A 14,779-nucleotide genomic window follows, 5' to 3' on the forward strand; every position below is an offset into this window, starting at 1 on the left:
TGTACTACAATTATGTAAGTGTTCATTGTGTTTGAAGAATCATTTTCATATTTATTAATTAACTGAATTTTTTGCAAAAGTAATTTTTGTAATTTTTCTCTATCTGATTCTGTACGTACATGTACATATATTGTATATTTTTACTCACATGTCTACCACAGTAAAATTAACCTTTGTTTCATATTCTTTTATTGTTCTCAATGCTTAAAAGTCATACATGTTCATCACTAGATAGGAATGATTGGATGTTTGACTATATACTGTTGGATAGTAAACTATCCAACTGACCATCATTGGATAGTGAAACTACATCTGTTGTACAAAATGGATGACATCACAGGAATTTTTTAATTTCTGAGAAATAGCAGTAACAAACTTCAATTGTCAATATCTAAGATGGCGGCCGGTTGGCAATCTTGTTGACCGAAATGCAATATACACAACTAGGGCCCTAGGGCAACCTACATGTGAAATTTGAGAAGGATCCCTTTACTACTTTCTGAGAAATAGTGGTAAAAAACTTTAACTATCAAAATCCAAGATAGCTGCCCGGCGGCCATCTTGTTCACCGATCAGTACCAAAATGCAATATGCATAACTAGGGAACTATGGGAACCTGTACATGAAATTTGAGAAAGATCCCTTCAGCCCTTTCTGAGAAAAGTGGTAACAAGAAATGTTGACGAATGAAAGAAAGATGGACCACGGACAAAAACAAATTTTGATAGCCCACTATCTGATGATGGTGGGCTAAAAATATAGAAAGGTTGCTTTCGAAACAAGCAAATGTCTTTGAATGGAAAGAAAAGTGCAAAACCGAAGCTAAAATTAAGTTGAAGTGTATACTATGTGGCATTCCTAATGACAAACATCAATTAAGTTCATTTTAACAAAGATATTAACCAAAAACTGCTGGTTGACTGTAACAATTAGAACTTTTCTAGGAGTAAAGATAGGAGCAGCACTCTTGGATTTAAAAAGAAGAGATATTTGCCAAACAGATGACAAGACATAAGAACTTTGTTTTCAATTTTCATTTTTTATGTTTTTATATCTGAAAACATGCAAATTAGTGGAGAATCAACAAGTAATTGAATGTGCATTTTCCGTTCTTCTAAATTGGCTCCCTACTAAATAACCCATGGAAGGTGGTCACAGAGTCTAGGGTTGAGATTTAGGAAATCTGTAGAAAACAGGGAAGTACATTGTACACATGCAGCTGTAGTGTAAAATGCGGTCGGTAGAACTGTAGTTGTTCACATCGGGTGTGATTCCTAGTCAAGGCACTTTGCAGGAATCATATTTGTATTTACCCTGTTCTTGTACACCATTGACCAGGTTGGACACAACTCTGCATATGAGCAACAGTTACCGGTACCCATTTGAGGCCCATTTGACGCTGCAGTCAATGGAGAACACCTAAATGTCATCTTACAGTAAAGCGAGACAACAGAATGTGATAGTTCATGCACATAAACATAGAGTCTTAGATCAGTTGTAAGGGATTGTAAAAATTGTGACGCCCTTTTTTAATAACAATCTTTAAAACAACATTATGTGTTTTCACAGAATTCCTCATTTGGGTTACTACTAACTGAGTAACTACACAATTACTCAAATGAGTAATTGTTACTCAAATCGGTGACTGTTGCCCCTATGCAGGGTTGTATCCAACTAGCTACTGTTGTAGCAGAAAAGATATCAACTTCTGACTGAAAAGTGATAGTGATATCCTGTCCTCTACAACAGTAGCTAGTGACCAACTAGCTGCGATGGCGTAGCTCTGAACAATGGACATACTTAAGCTTTCTGACAGATGGTTGTTGTGAATGGAGTAAATAAGGAGCAAGAATAATATAAAATTACCAGAGTACTAGCACTATATATTTTAAAGGGACAATTCAGTCTAAGAGTCTTAAAATTTGCACATATATATCGAAAACAGACCAGTTCTAATAGAAATTAGATTAGTTACTTTTACTGTGATATCCCAGAAAAGCCCTACTGGAGTGAAATGTATGTGAAATGTTCAAACTTGCTTACTGTCCGCCATTACACTTAGTGGTGGGATGTCTGGTTACCGAACCCTGGCCCTATAGTGCCACTCTGTGTAGTAAAGAAATTTGAGTCTAGGACTATACTCAAATCGCTCTTACAGTAGTGCGTTTACCTTATTAGATGCATGTTCTAGTCTAAAAATAATTTCATAAACTCCTCAGTGGTTATACAGTGATTTTTCTCCTTATATAATTGGGGTCGGTAAATGACCCCATTCCCAATGCCAATCCCCCAATTTGTTCCCAGTTACAATGAAAAATTCCCAAATCAAATCTCTAAAAAACAGACAAAACCCGAAAATCTCTCTCCTCTTTGTTTAATTTAAAAACAAAATACTCTGAAACTGTTGTGATGGTCCTCACCTTTTCATAAAATGAAACAGTTTACTGTTTTACAATGAATTATGGCAATCCCAAACAAACTCGTACCCACATTTGACGAACTCGTACCCAAGCATGGCGAACCCATACCCAAGTTTGGCGAACCCGTACCCATGAGAAAATAACGATGTATAAACAGCGCTGTTAAACCAAGATTTATTCTATACATTAGTTATATTTGATTATAAATATGATTTATTTGTGATATAACAAAAATTAACGTGTGTTTTCTTGACAAAAACCTACATTATTTATACGGCAGCAACAATTCAAGACGCAACCCATTTTTTCTCAATCTTTATTGTTTCTCTATTGAATTTCTGTTTTGTTTTTATTTGACTTCCTCCTTTGATTAAAAACGACGATCTATTTTGTTTCATTGGATTTGTTTACAAGTCAGTCAAACAAAAAGGATATAGCTTTTAAAATCATTGAACATTTGCCGTGTGAAGTCACAACGGGCACGGAAGATGATTTTGAATTATACGTAACTTTTACACAAAATTATTACAGATGTTATACCTTGTAAAATATATCAAAGTGCATGTGTATGTTAATATAACATTACTGTTTAATGTATTGTAGTGTATTTGTAATTTTGAAAAGTATATAGCATGTTACCAGATATTTTCTGATTTTACCAGGTATTGTAATATATCAACGTTGACACAATTATGCATTATTTAGGCCAGTGATATATTGAATCAGATATACATACACAGAAGAAATTAAGATTAATACATGTAATTAAATTAAAAAAAAAACAATGAAACTTGATAGGTACGGGTTAGCCAATCATGGGTACGAGCTCGCCAAATATTTTGGGTACGACTTCGCCAATTTTGGGTATGAGTTGGTGGGTACGAGTTGGAATGGGTACAGGTTAACTATACCCCTTTTACAATAATCACTTATTATACCATGTTCAGTAATGGGTAAGTTTTTCCCAAAAATGCTCTCTTTTTTTTGCAATTAAAAATTCCCAATTTGTTACAAAAACTTTTTCCCAAAATACCCTGAAAAATCACTGTTATATGTATTGCATTTGTTTAACGTGCATGACTTTGGCTCAGGTATGGGTACGGCGTACATATTGTACCCACTTAAAAGGATTGATGATTTGGATTTTCAACTATATCAATCAAAATACTTAACAATGTCGTGAAATTTGTCAATATTTCTTGTCATATGTTTTATGAGGAATGTAGAACAGCACATTTATGTCATATTTTGCTTCGTAGTTATGTAACTGAATTAGCCTCACTGAATTGTCCCTTTAACACATTGAACATATCTTAAAAAACTGGGACTCACCTATCTTTGTTCCCTTTAAGAATCAGCAAAACTGGTAAAGTTAGCGCTGACTGTCAAGTGCGTGTCATTTCTAAAAATATCTACCTAACTGTTAAGCCCTGCCTACTTTCACTTTGACAAGACAAGTAACTTAGGCCTTACGTTACGCGACAATACCTATGTATGCGACAAGTATAGACCTAAATGTACCATTATCATGTTATATTGCGTGTATGTCTATTTCCAAAAGCTTAAAATCCAATTGCGACCATTGTACGTGGTCACGTAGAAAGAATCTCGACAGGAAGTGTAACCCAACCGGAACTAGCGTCAGTCAAGATCAACGAGACGCTTGTTTTTGGAACCGATGTATTTATTTTTGATAGGTTTGTTCGACGCTATTAACAATGGCTCCGATATCTGTAAAGCGATTCGATATGTCTGTATTGCTATGTTTTGTTTTGATATGTTTATTAATACAAATAACTTCAGCGGGTTGGGAACCTGATGGAGGATATACTGGAGCATACCCGGGTGGTTGCACAAAGTTAAAAGGGTGAGTTTGAGTAGTACGACTCCATAGACGGAACTGACGTGTCAATGTTATTATAGTTGTATGGGAAAGGAAATTGGGAATAGATAAGTTTTTAAGCGTTAGTTTGCACTGTGCGCAAGTAGATATAAAGCTTAGACCACCAATAAGTTACCCAAATGAGGAATTCTGTGTAAGAAAAATGCATGAAGTTTAAAAAAAAAAATATCAAAAAAAGGGCGTAATATTTTTGGGTGACAGTCGTTTCGGTACTGAGTAGTTTCGGCACTTAAAAAAAGTCGTTTCGGCTCTTTTTGCGAAGTCGTTTCGGTATTCTTAAAAGTCGATTCGGCGTTTTCTCACATTAATTCGGCATTTTCTTTTGTCAATGAATAAAACAATATATTATGTACTGTATGTCTTTTCGTTGTTTATTACATTAAGTAATTAATTGTTTCATTAAGTATTCAATATTTAATGTTAGTTTGGGCTCTTACTGGCTACATTGAAACTACAACTTCTTCTATTAGTTGTTTTATTTAATTGTAGTACAATGTAATTGTTTCCTAATCTTCACGCAAATTATCATGATTAGTTTAATTAATTGATTCATTTGCCGAGTAATTGATTCATTTGCCGAGCAATTATCGCTGTATACATTGGTATACATTAACGTTATACACGGGCACTTCGTTCCGCTTACGCGTGGCTATGTTTTTTTAAGAGAGTAGCTCAGAGAACGAGTACCTCAATAACCTGGAAAAACACAAATTTGTCATAAAAATGTAGATTTCATCTTCGACATTATCACTCATAATATATTCCGTTTATAATAATAGCTTTCTGTGAGGTAAAACTTGTCCATTCGCACTTTTACACCCTTGTTCACTTTAACCACTTTGTCTCTCCATGCGTTAAGCATGGATCTGGGAGGCGGATCCACAAGGAGGGTAGTAGTCAAACTAATCTTACATTTTTAATTGGATTTTGACATATTTGTCCAATATTTTGGTATAATTTGGTATAGCAAGTTTGTCTACTTTGTATAAACAATCTCTGTATATTTTATATCTATTTAGTTTATATGCTACGTACAATAATTGTCTATTAAGTAAAAAAACTGATTTCTGTATATTTTATATCTATTTAGTTTATATGCTACATACAATAATTGTCTATTTGGTAAAAAAAACGATTTCAGTACATTTTATATCTATGTAGTTTATATGCTACGTACAATAATTGTCTATTTAGTAAAAAAAAAAAAAGATTTCTGTATATTTTATATCTATTTAGTTTATATGCTACATACAATAATTGTCTATTTAGTAAAAAAAAAACCCGATCTCTGTATATTTTATATCTATTTAGTTTTTATTCGATGTCCAATAATTGTCTATTTAGTAAAAACGATCTCTGTATATTTTATATCTATTTAGTTTACAATAACTGTCTCTTTAGTAAAAACTTATCTCTGTATATTTTATATCTATTTAGTTTATATACGATGTCCAATAATTGTCTATTTAGTAAAAACGATCTCTGTATATATTCATACTTCCGCAAGTACCGAAACTACTCAGTACCGAAACTACTCAGTACCGAAACGACCTGAATTCATATTTTTGACATGGCACCATATTACTAACATAACTTTGTACATTATTAATCAAAATGGGACAAACTTCATTGTGTATCAATTTTGGTAAAAGTCACAAACTAAATCACCTCCATTGCTTAATATAGTGCTAAAAATAGAACAACTCGGGTAAAACTCATTCAACAATGACATTTGCACTGAATTTCCCTAATAGCTATACAGTACTGTAGTCAATGAAGAGCACCTAAATTGTTAGCCAGAGATAATCTGGCCCTGACACCAGACTTAGACATTATGACAGATAGATGTCTTGTCTCCAAACGCTTCTCCTCCAAACCTTCTGAAGCAAAAGCCATAACCTTCTCAGCAGTCTTGGGCAGTTCTTGTAAACCATGTATGGTACTCTGTTGGGTCAAGTTGCTGATCCTGCTTGTACCTTCTTGATAATCTCATGAATCTCAGAGAGCTTCAGCTCGCTCTCGTCAAATGCCTCTGTTGGCTCTTCGACCTCCCAAATCTTGGTGTTCTCGGCCAGATCTTCTGTTCTCCTAGGATCACTGGGTCTTCCTCAGGTGCTCCTCCGCTTCCTCCTTGGAGCTTACCAACTTCTCTGAACCCTTGCTTCCAAAGAGCTTCTTCACGAACTGGAATGGGTTTGTCACAAAACTTGTCCTCTTCTTGCTTCTCTCTTTCCGATTCCTTCTATTGGTTTCTTCTCTTCTCAGTGTCGTTGATCGACTTCAGCAGGTAATTGGAAAAGTTTCTGTTATGTTTAGTGAATACCGGTAAACCAGCTAGATGTAAATAAAAAAGAATATCAAATGAAACAACATAGAGATTTCCGATAGTTTTGTACTATTTTCACTTTATATAGCACATTTATTTAAACTGACCTCATACTTTTTACAGGGAATGTCCTGAACATGAATACTGCATCTATGATGAAGAAGAATGCCGTCCCGGAAGTAATCAGTGCCGTTGTATGTACGGTAAGTTTTAAAAAGAAATGAAAATACCTCAGTAGTTCTTTGTTTTCCAAAGCATGTGAAGTTTGTTTGCATTTATCTGAAACTTCATGATCATGAAACAATCTTGAAAGATTTTGCTTAGCCAATAAAAAAGAAAGATGTGATTTTAACTCGTCTTAGACAGTTCTGCAGGTATAAGCCCATAGTTTGTGAGCAATGAACTTAAAATGGTGTGAATTTGACTGTTTTCATATATAAAATAAATAACTTGTCCTTTGGATCTGATCCATATCACTGTCTGATATCAGGCGTATAGAATGAGGATTCAAAATTAAATTGTACAATGACTGAGGTCATAAAGTTTTCACACATTCTTGTCAAAAAACATCTTGTTTTACACAGTGCGCAAATGTCGCATGTAAAGAGTTCTTTTCCTTTTTTAGGCTGTGTGACAGATGGACATTACCTGCGGTATGAACAGTGGAGAAGAATTCCAGGAAAAGGCATCTGTTTGTGTGCAAACCCCACTAAAAACGAGGTCAGATTATCAATTATACTCTCTCTTTTTAAATTGAAGTTCTTATAATGAAAAACATTTTTCTAAAGCTGCCATGTATTGAAGTGTTATCCTGAATTAATCCAACCAGAAAATCATATTTTCTCTTATCCTATCCGTGTCATCGTCAGTCAGGATTGTTGTTTTCCCAATAAAATTGATCTCTATAGCTGTGTCGGTTGCATTTTGGGATACGTTATATCAGACATTAATCATAACTGATGATTTGTTTATTTTCAGCTGAAATGTGTGGACCATTTAGACGAATTTTAGATGATAAAAGTTTGAGAAAACTGCTTCAACAATACATTCTAGTGATAAGACGTGGGAAGATCTTTGGAAGTGTAATTTCTCATGGAAGAATTTGGAGCAAAAACTACCCAAAAAGTTTTATCTTTATATTTTTACAGATATTTTGGAGACATAAAGCCAGTTTGAAATTTAAATGTAATGCATACATTTTTATCTTCAAAATATTTGTTAATTCTTTCCATTTGATACAGATAACAATTTTTTTTTTAAAGTTGGTATTATATTCTGTAAGCAATGATGCTTTTGTAGAATTTGAGAACAAATCTGTTTTCTTTTGTTTCCTGTAGTTGCCACTAAAAACCTATTTCTTGTGCCTTGACTATTAATGTAAAATAAGCAGATTTGAACAAGTATAATATAATCTATAAAAAGAACATTTGTAGGTTTAGTCTGTATTAGTTGTTGCTTATACAGTTTAATGTAACATCTCATTATTGAACATAACATCATATATTGAAAGAGAAAACAACATATACCAGTACCTATCCTCAATACTCAAGGGGTTCCTATCACTTACAATCTCTACACCCCTGGACTATCTCATAGTAAAACTGAAGGAAGCCCAGCGGAAAACATCTGAACCACTGACAGGCCAGCAAAGATTTGCTTTGGAGACTACAAAGAGTGATGCCTCGCTTCAAAGCCACACAACCAATGTGTTCTGTTGCCTCTAACTTTACTATGAGTCCAGGGGTGTAGAGATCGTAAGTGAACGGAACCCCTGGAGTATAAGGGATGACGGGTACCTAACTTTCATATATTCAAAACTAATCAAATGCCAATCAATACCTACCCTCAAGAACAGATAACTTCGTTATAAACTTGGACAGAGTAGCCCTGTTAGGATCCATGGAGAGACATACATGTTCTAAGTTATATTAAGGTATCTAGGTATCTAGTGCTACGTTAAACTTTTATCAAATTCAAAAGAAATCCACCGGTCTGTGTTAAGGCTGAAAATATCTACAACAAATACAAAATGTATACATTTTTGTGTGAAATTCTGTGATGTTTAATTGTGATGATATATATATATATATAATAAAGTTATTTAGCATGTTTTGAAAACTCTAAAAGAGATAATATGTACCGGTAATATAATCTTCCTCCCCTTGGTGTAGGTGTGATCTCAGGCCAAAGGTTTAGACTCTCTATAGTTGTCAAACATTAAAGTGTGGACATCCTGGGTCATCCTTATACATGTATAGGGAGAAGATATGTACTGGACTACATATATAAAATTGTTTATTGGAAAATGCTCAACTACATTCCCATTTGTGAACATTCCTTTTATAATTGATTCTGTATAGGTAACCAATTATGAAACATTATTTGTGTGATAAATAAAGTAACATATCAAGTTGGTGCCATTACACACGCTTGTCTCGTCATTGGATTCTAATTTACTTGTGCAATCTTGCTTTCTACATATTGTAATACCCAATACTGGCAAAACTTTTTATTGGTAGGAGTTGTGGTGTTTGCTGCTGTAGTTTGTTTTTTTTGGTTTTTTTTCAAGCAAAAAAAATAAAAAAAAAAAATTAAATTTTAATGTATTGAAAATAAGATTTCTTTTAAATAAAATTGAATAACTTTTAATGACTAATTGAGATTTGATCAATGAAAACATCAATAGTTTTGTTAATATTTATTACCTTATTGAAATTAATTAGTATAGCCATTTATATATGCAAATAGCTGTAGTCCTCTGTACTCAATGTGTTTTGTGTCTGGTTGATAATAATAACCTGTTTTTTAATATATTGTTAAAGAGGAATAGTACAATTGTACAATTGATCTGAATTTTGTTGATTAATCTTTATGTGGTATGTACATATATATTGGTGGGAGCATTCAGAATACCGGTAAATGTTTTGTATTATGCATACTTTTTAAAACCTGGAACCAGTTATTCTAAAGGTGATTAGGCTGATTCATTGCAATTTAATGACAATTATCTAATCTGGATGAAATATTTTGTTGTAATACTAACTTAACAACATTTTACAGTTTCTTAAGAACTCCATTCTTTACCAAATTGGTGATTTTAGTAAATATATAATCACAAGTTTTGCAACAAATGAGAAATGAAAATTTCACTAATCAGATGATGAAGCTAATCATCTTTGAACAACTGGGCCCTGCTGTACAGGTAACAGGTTTTAATGGTTTCACACTAAGGTAGATGTGAAATTTAAATTGTAATCCAGGAATTTGGGGGAATTGACAATTCATGGTTATTGATCATCTTTCTGCCTAATGAAAACTATTGATTTAGTCCTCAAAGTCAAAAGGAACCAGTGCAAATAAAGACAAACATCAAACATTTTGTGACCTGTTTCTACCAGATGTAGAGGGGATTGGTATAACATCTTTATTTAATTAACTGTTTGATGTTTTTAAATCATAATATTTTTGGTTTCATTTAATTATTTTTAATTTGTACATTCTGCTATCAAGTGTGTGTGTGCTACATCAACTCGTAAACCAAGCATATTGAATTATGATCGAGGAGTACTCGATACTCCCTCCTCTTGTCAGATTAAAACCAGATTCCACTCACCAACCTGACAAAGATCATCAACATGGAAAACCGGATCTTGTTTTACTATTGTCACCTAAACATGCTCCACTGCTGACAGAGCATAATTGATACTCATTATTTGAACAATAGCTGTTGTTTAATTGTGTATATATTTGTCGAATAAGCACAAAAATACATTTAAAATAATTCATTTTGCTTTTGGTACATGCACTATCAGTACTTCATTCTGTCATTGTGACATGGATATTTGTTGGGACACAATTAATCATTTCTAATATTTTTATCTTGAAGTAAAATAAGAAACTCAAACTTTTCAATGATGGTAGATCTAATGGTGTGAAGTAACTTTTGTAACTGTAAGAAAAATACTAATTTGTCTGCTCCTATATTCAATAGAGAAAAAATACTTTGTCAGCTGTCAAGAATCTTTAATGTAATTATATAAAACTTAAAATTAAAACCTAAGACATTACAATATATGCAATTATAGTGTTGGCATTGTAGAATTTTGTTGAATCCTTTCATTCCTGGATAAACCATCCTTTTTACTGATGGCAAGTTTTCTGTTCTGGATTGCTTTTAAATCATTCCAGTGATATTTTTGTGTGATGCAGCATGTGAATACATTTTTTATGTCTGAATTGATTTGTTTTTATATAAATTCATATGATTTATAAAGTTTTTCCATGTCATTTGCGGGATAAAATTTTTTTAACAAATTTGTTTTTGTTTCATTGTTTTCCCAGATCAAGGCAAATTTCTCCCATGCGTCCTTGTGATTGCTGTAGTTAAATCAAGGTCATTCATTTGCACTAACTTGAAAAAGCCCATCATCATATGTGCTACAATCCTTTGGACTCTTAAATAGTCATTAACCTGAATCAAAGTCATTTAATGGTTTACAAACCTATTGGATCACTGCGACTTTGAATGGAGGGCAACAAACTTTGCAGTCCCTCGACATAGCATGCTAATTGCCTTGTTTCAGGTCTCTTGGTACAACGATTGACAATAAGTATTGGAAAGTAAAGGTTTATTTAGATATTTGTTACACACCAATGAATATTCATGTGCAACACTTCAAGGACTACTTACATGGATATACTCGCCACCATCATACAAACGACCAACCAGCACTTGTTCACAAAGTGGTTCTTTTCAAAAAGCTGGTGATTTAAATTAAATCTATAACTAGTAAATCATCAGGTTTTTGAAAAGAACGGTCATATTGGACTCCTTCACAATTTATGCATGGATTCTTAGTGAGGCCTCTGTATTCGCTTGGATCACCTACTGTTCTATCAAGAATGTCTACGATTCCAACATCCTAGACGTTGCACCTCCACCGCCACGAGTGAACAGGGGTAAAAAGTGTACAAGTTGTCCCCGAAATGAAAATCAATGTCAATTTCAGCACAGCTGGAATATACAAAAGTATGAAACGACATTGTAATTAGGCTTAAATGACTCCCAACTCTTTGACTTAAAAAAATACCTGATCATATATATGAGGATGTGCCTTTGACTCGATCTGTACTGGCCTTTTGCACAATTGACCAATACCTGAACTTCTATTCTGATTTATCTCTACAGCAGAAACTAAGCGTAAAATACAAATCGCTCAATAGATGCAAGAGACTTCAGTAACAGAACAGTTTAACAAACCACATATCTAGGGCAATAAAAATATTGGAATATCTGGAATGGTTTCTAAAACGGTTAAAATAAAAGGGGAACCAAAAGGACAATGACAAAACCAAAAGCCAAGGGGTATCTCAAAGATATTGATCTGAAGTCATGCAGAGGTCATGGTATATATATAATATATAAACTTTATTTATTTTACGTCGATTACGAAACAAGTTATACAACTTATGTTAATCACTCTCGATAGCCTGGATGTAAGTACACGAGGGATCTTAGTGTGGGAGCAAACCGAAGTGCCCGGAGATCGGGCAGGTGACCCCTAACCTTTTCATGTCCGTGTCGGGGATCGAACCCCGGCCGGCTAAGTGAAAGGCGAGTGGTTTAACCACTACACCACCAGATCACCCATAAGGTCATGGTATATAACTGCTATGAAACCATGAGACAATCCACAGCATCCTAGTATATCCTAAGGATAAAACACCTACAGAAAATGAATGGTGCAGTGCTTCTAAAAGATTTATTGCAACAAAGGGTCTTAACGGTCATCTGACTACCTTGGCAATAGTAAAATTAATTTTATATGGTGTCACTTTGTCAGGACCATGTCAGGATCATTTTCAATTTCTTTCAACAAATTTTATTTCAAACAAGAGGCCAAAGGGCCTTAACATGTAGGAAATTAATTAGATATAGTGTCATGGTAGCCATCTTCGATTTGGGATCAACCAGAGATGTAACAACACTTTGTTGGGACAATGTCGGGATCATTTCATGCAAGTTTCAGCCAAATCGCACCGGTAGAGCTTCAGAAGAAGTTCAAAATATGTTTTCAAGGTGGCGGCCATTTTGGATTTCGGATCGATCTGAACAATAACAACACATTGTCGGGACCATGTCAGGATCATTTCATGCAAGTTTCAGCCAAATTGCACCGGCAGAACTTGAGAAAAGTTCAAAATGTGTTTTCAAGATGGCGGCTGTGGCGGCCATCTTGGATTTTGGATCAACCCGAAGAATAACAACACTTTTTCAGGACCATGCCAGGATCATTTCATACAAGTTTTAGCAAAATTGAACCGGTATAACTTCAGAAGAAGTTCAAAATGTGTTTTCAAGATGGCGGCTGTGGCCATCTTGGATTTCGGATCGACCCGAAAAATATCAACACTTTGTCGGGACCATGTCAGGATCATTTCATGCAAGTTTCAGCCAAATCGCACCAGTAGAACTTGAGAAGAAGTTCAAAATGTGTTTTCAAGATGGCGGCTGTGGCGGCCATCTTGGATTTCGGATCGACCCGAAAAATAACAACACTTTGTCGGGACCATGTCAGGATCATTTCATGCAAGTTTCAGCCAAATCGCACCGGTAGAACTTGAGAAGAAGTTCAAAATGTGTTTTCAAGATGGCGGCTGTGGCAGCCATCTTGGATTTCGGATTGACCCGAAAAATAACAACACTTTGTCGGAACCATGTCAGGATCATTTCATGCAAGTTTCAGCCAAATCGTACTGGTAGAACTTGAGAAGAAGTTCAAAATGTGTTTTCAAGATGGCGGCTGTGGCGGACATCTTGGATTTCGGATTGACCCGAAAAATAACAACACTTTGTCGGGACCATGTCAGGATCATTTCATGCAAGTTTCAGCCAAATCGCACTGGTAGAAATTGAGAAGAAGTTCAAAATGTGTTTTCAAGATGGCGGCTGTGGCGGCCATCTTGGATTTCGGATATATGACCAGATATTTGGCCAGGATGAGGACATATATGACCAGATATTAGGCCAGGATGAGGAGGACATATATGACCAGATATTAGGCCAAGATGAGGACATATGACCAGATATTAGGCCAGGACAAGGACATATATGACCAGATATTTGGCACATTGACTCTCCTACATACCTATTTGACTGGATATATTAAGGCAGAGTATAATCTCTGTAGCGAATCATTTTAGCCATCCCAATTCAATATATATTAAAGATATCAACAAGAGGCCAATGGCCTCGTAGCACGATGGTTCAGTTAATTAATGTTCAATGATTGGTTTTGACTAATATTCTTGATTATCACTCATATGCACTGTTTAAACTAATAATTAATTAGGAGAATTCAAATGACCACTGATATTTAATTGTTATCAATGTTGGTATTAAAACAATCATTAAATTCTTTCAAGACAGATGTCATTCATCAAATGTTAAGTTATATATAGATCAACAGTTTTATAAAAATATTGATTTGTGCAGAAAAGTTTTTTTTTTCTGAGCAGGATTTTAGTGTGAGCGTATGCAGAAGCAGCATCTTCTTAGTAAGAATATTGTTGGGACCAATTCAAATAGCATCAACTTAACTTTAATATTAGAAAATTTAATAAAATTCAAAATTTAACAAAGCTTTTTATTCAAATTTATCAGAATATTGTTATATGATAAAAAATAATTGGGGAAATTTTTTCCTGTATGATTGCTTATCGATATCACACATGTACAACTATGTATAATCAAAGTGTTAAGTTGACTAGACTTTTAAAAGATACCTGCTGGAGGAGGGCTTAATTCATTATAGGTGACAAAAAAATCAAAGATGTTTGGCTGTCCTGGTTATAAGAGGTAAACTGAATTTGCTTCAATGCGTTGCTTCAATGCGTTGAAATTTATTACTGTAATATCTTTTATTTCATTTTCTTCAACACAATATAAATTTCACAATTAAGATAACAATGTACAAGTTGTATTGGCTGGGTTTCGGCATAATGGAATGTGTACTACGGGTCAACAAATTGACATTGGCAGCTACAGTCGAGCCTTTCCCAAGGACTTGATAACAAAATACATTAATTAACTCTCATTGTTTTTCCCTTTAACAATAAATGGTATATGTA

At 34.3% G+C, this 14,779-nt stretch overlaps 2 protein-coding genes across 2 annotated transcripts in view; one reads left to right on the forward strand and one right to left on the reverse strand.

The window, feature by feature from the left end:
• LOC138322880 (ADP-ribosylhydrolase ARH1-like) overlaps positions 1-4,044 on the reverse strand; it is a 33,048-nt gene extending 29,004 nt beyond the window's left edge. Inside the window, exon 1 of the mRNA XM_069267081.1 lies at positions 3,753-4,044. The gene's annotated coding sequence lies outside the window, so the exon portion shown is untranslated. The remainder of the gene's footprint in view (positions 1-3,752) is intronic.
• A 19-nt stretch (positions 4,045-4,063) lies between these two features.
• On the forward strand, positions 4,064-10,963 carry LOC138322881 (uncharacterized). The gene is made up of 4 exons (XM_069267082.1): positions 4,064-4,287; positions 6,773-6,852; positions 7,275-7,369; positions 7,628-10,963. The coding sequence occupies exons 1-4, from the start codon at positions 4,139-4,141 to the stop codon at positions 7,658-7,660; spliced, it is 357 nt and encodes a 118-aa protein (XP_069123183.1). The 5' UTR covers positions 4,064-4,138; the 3' UTR covers positions 7,661-10,963.
• The last annotated feature ends 3,816 nt before the right edge of the window (positions 10,964-14,779 follow it).

The sequence above is a fragment of the Argopecten irradians genome, chromosome 5 (assembly GCF_041381155.1).
Source record: "Argopecten irradians isolate NY chromosome 5, Ai_NY, whole genome shotgun sequence".
Classification (NCBI taxonomy): Eukaryota; Metazoa; Mollusca; class Bivalvia; order Pectinida; family Pectinidae; genus Argopecten; species Argopecten irradians.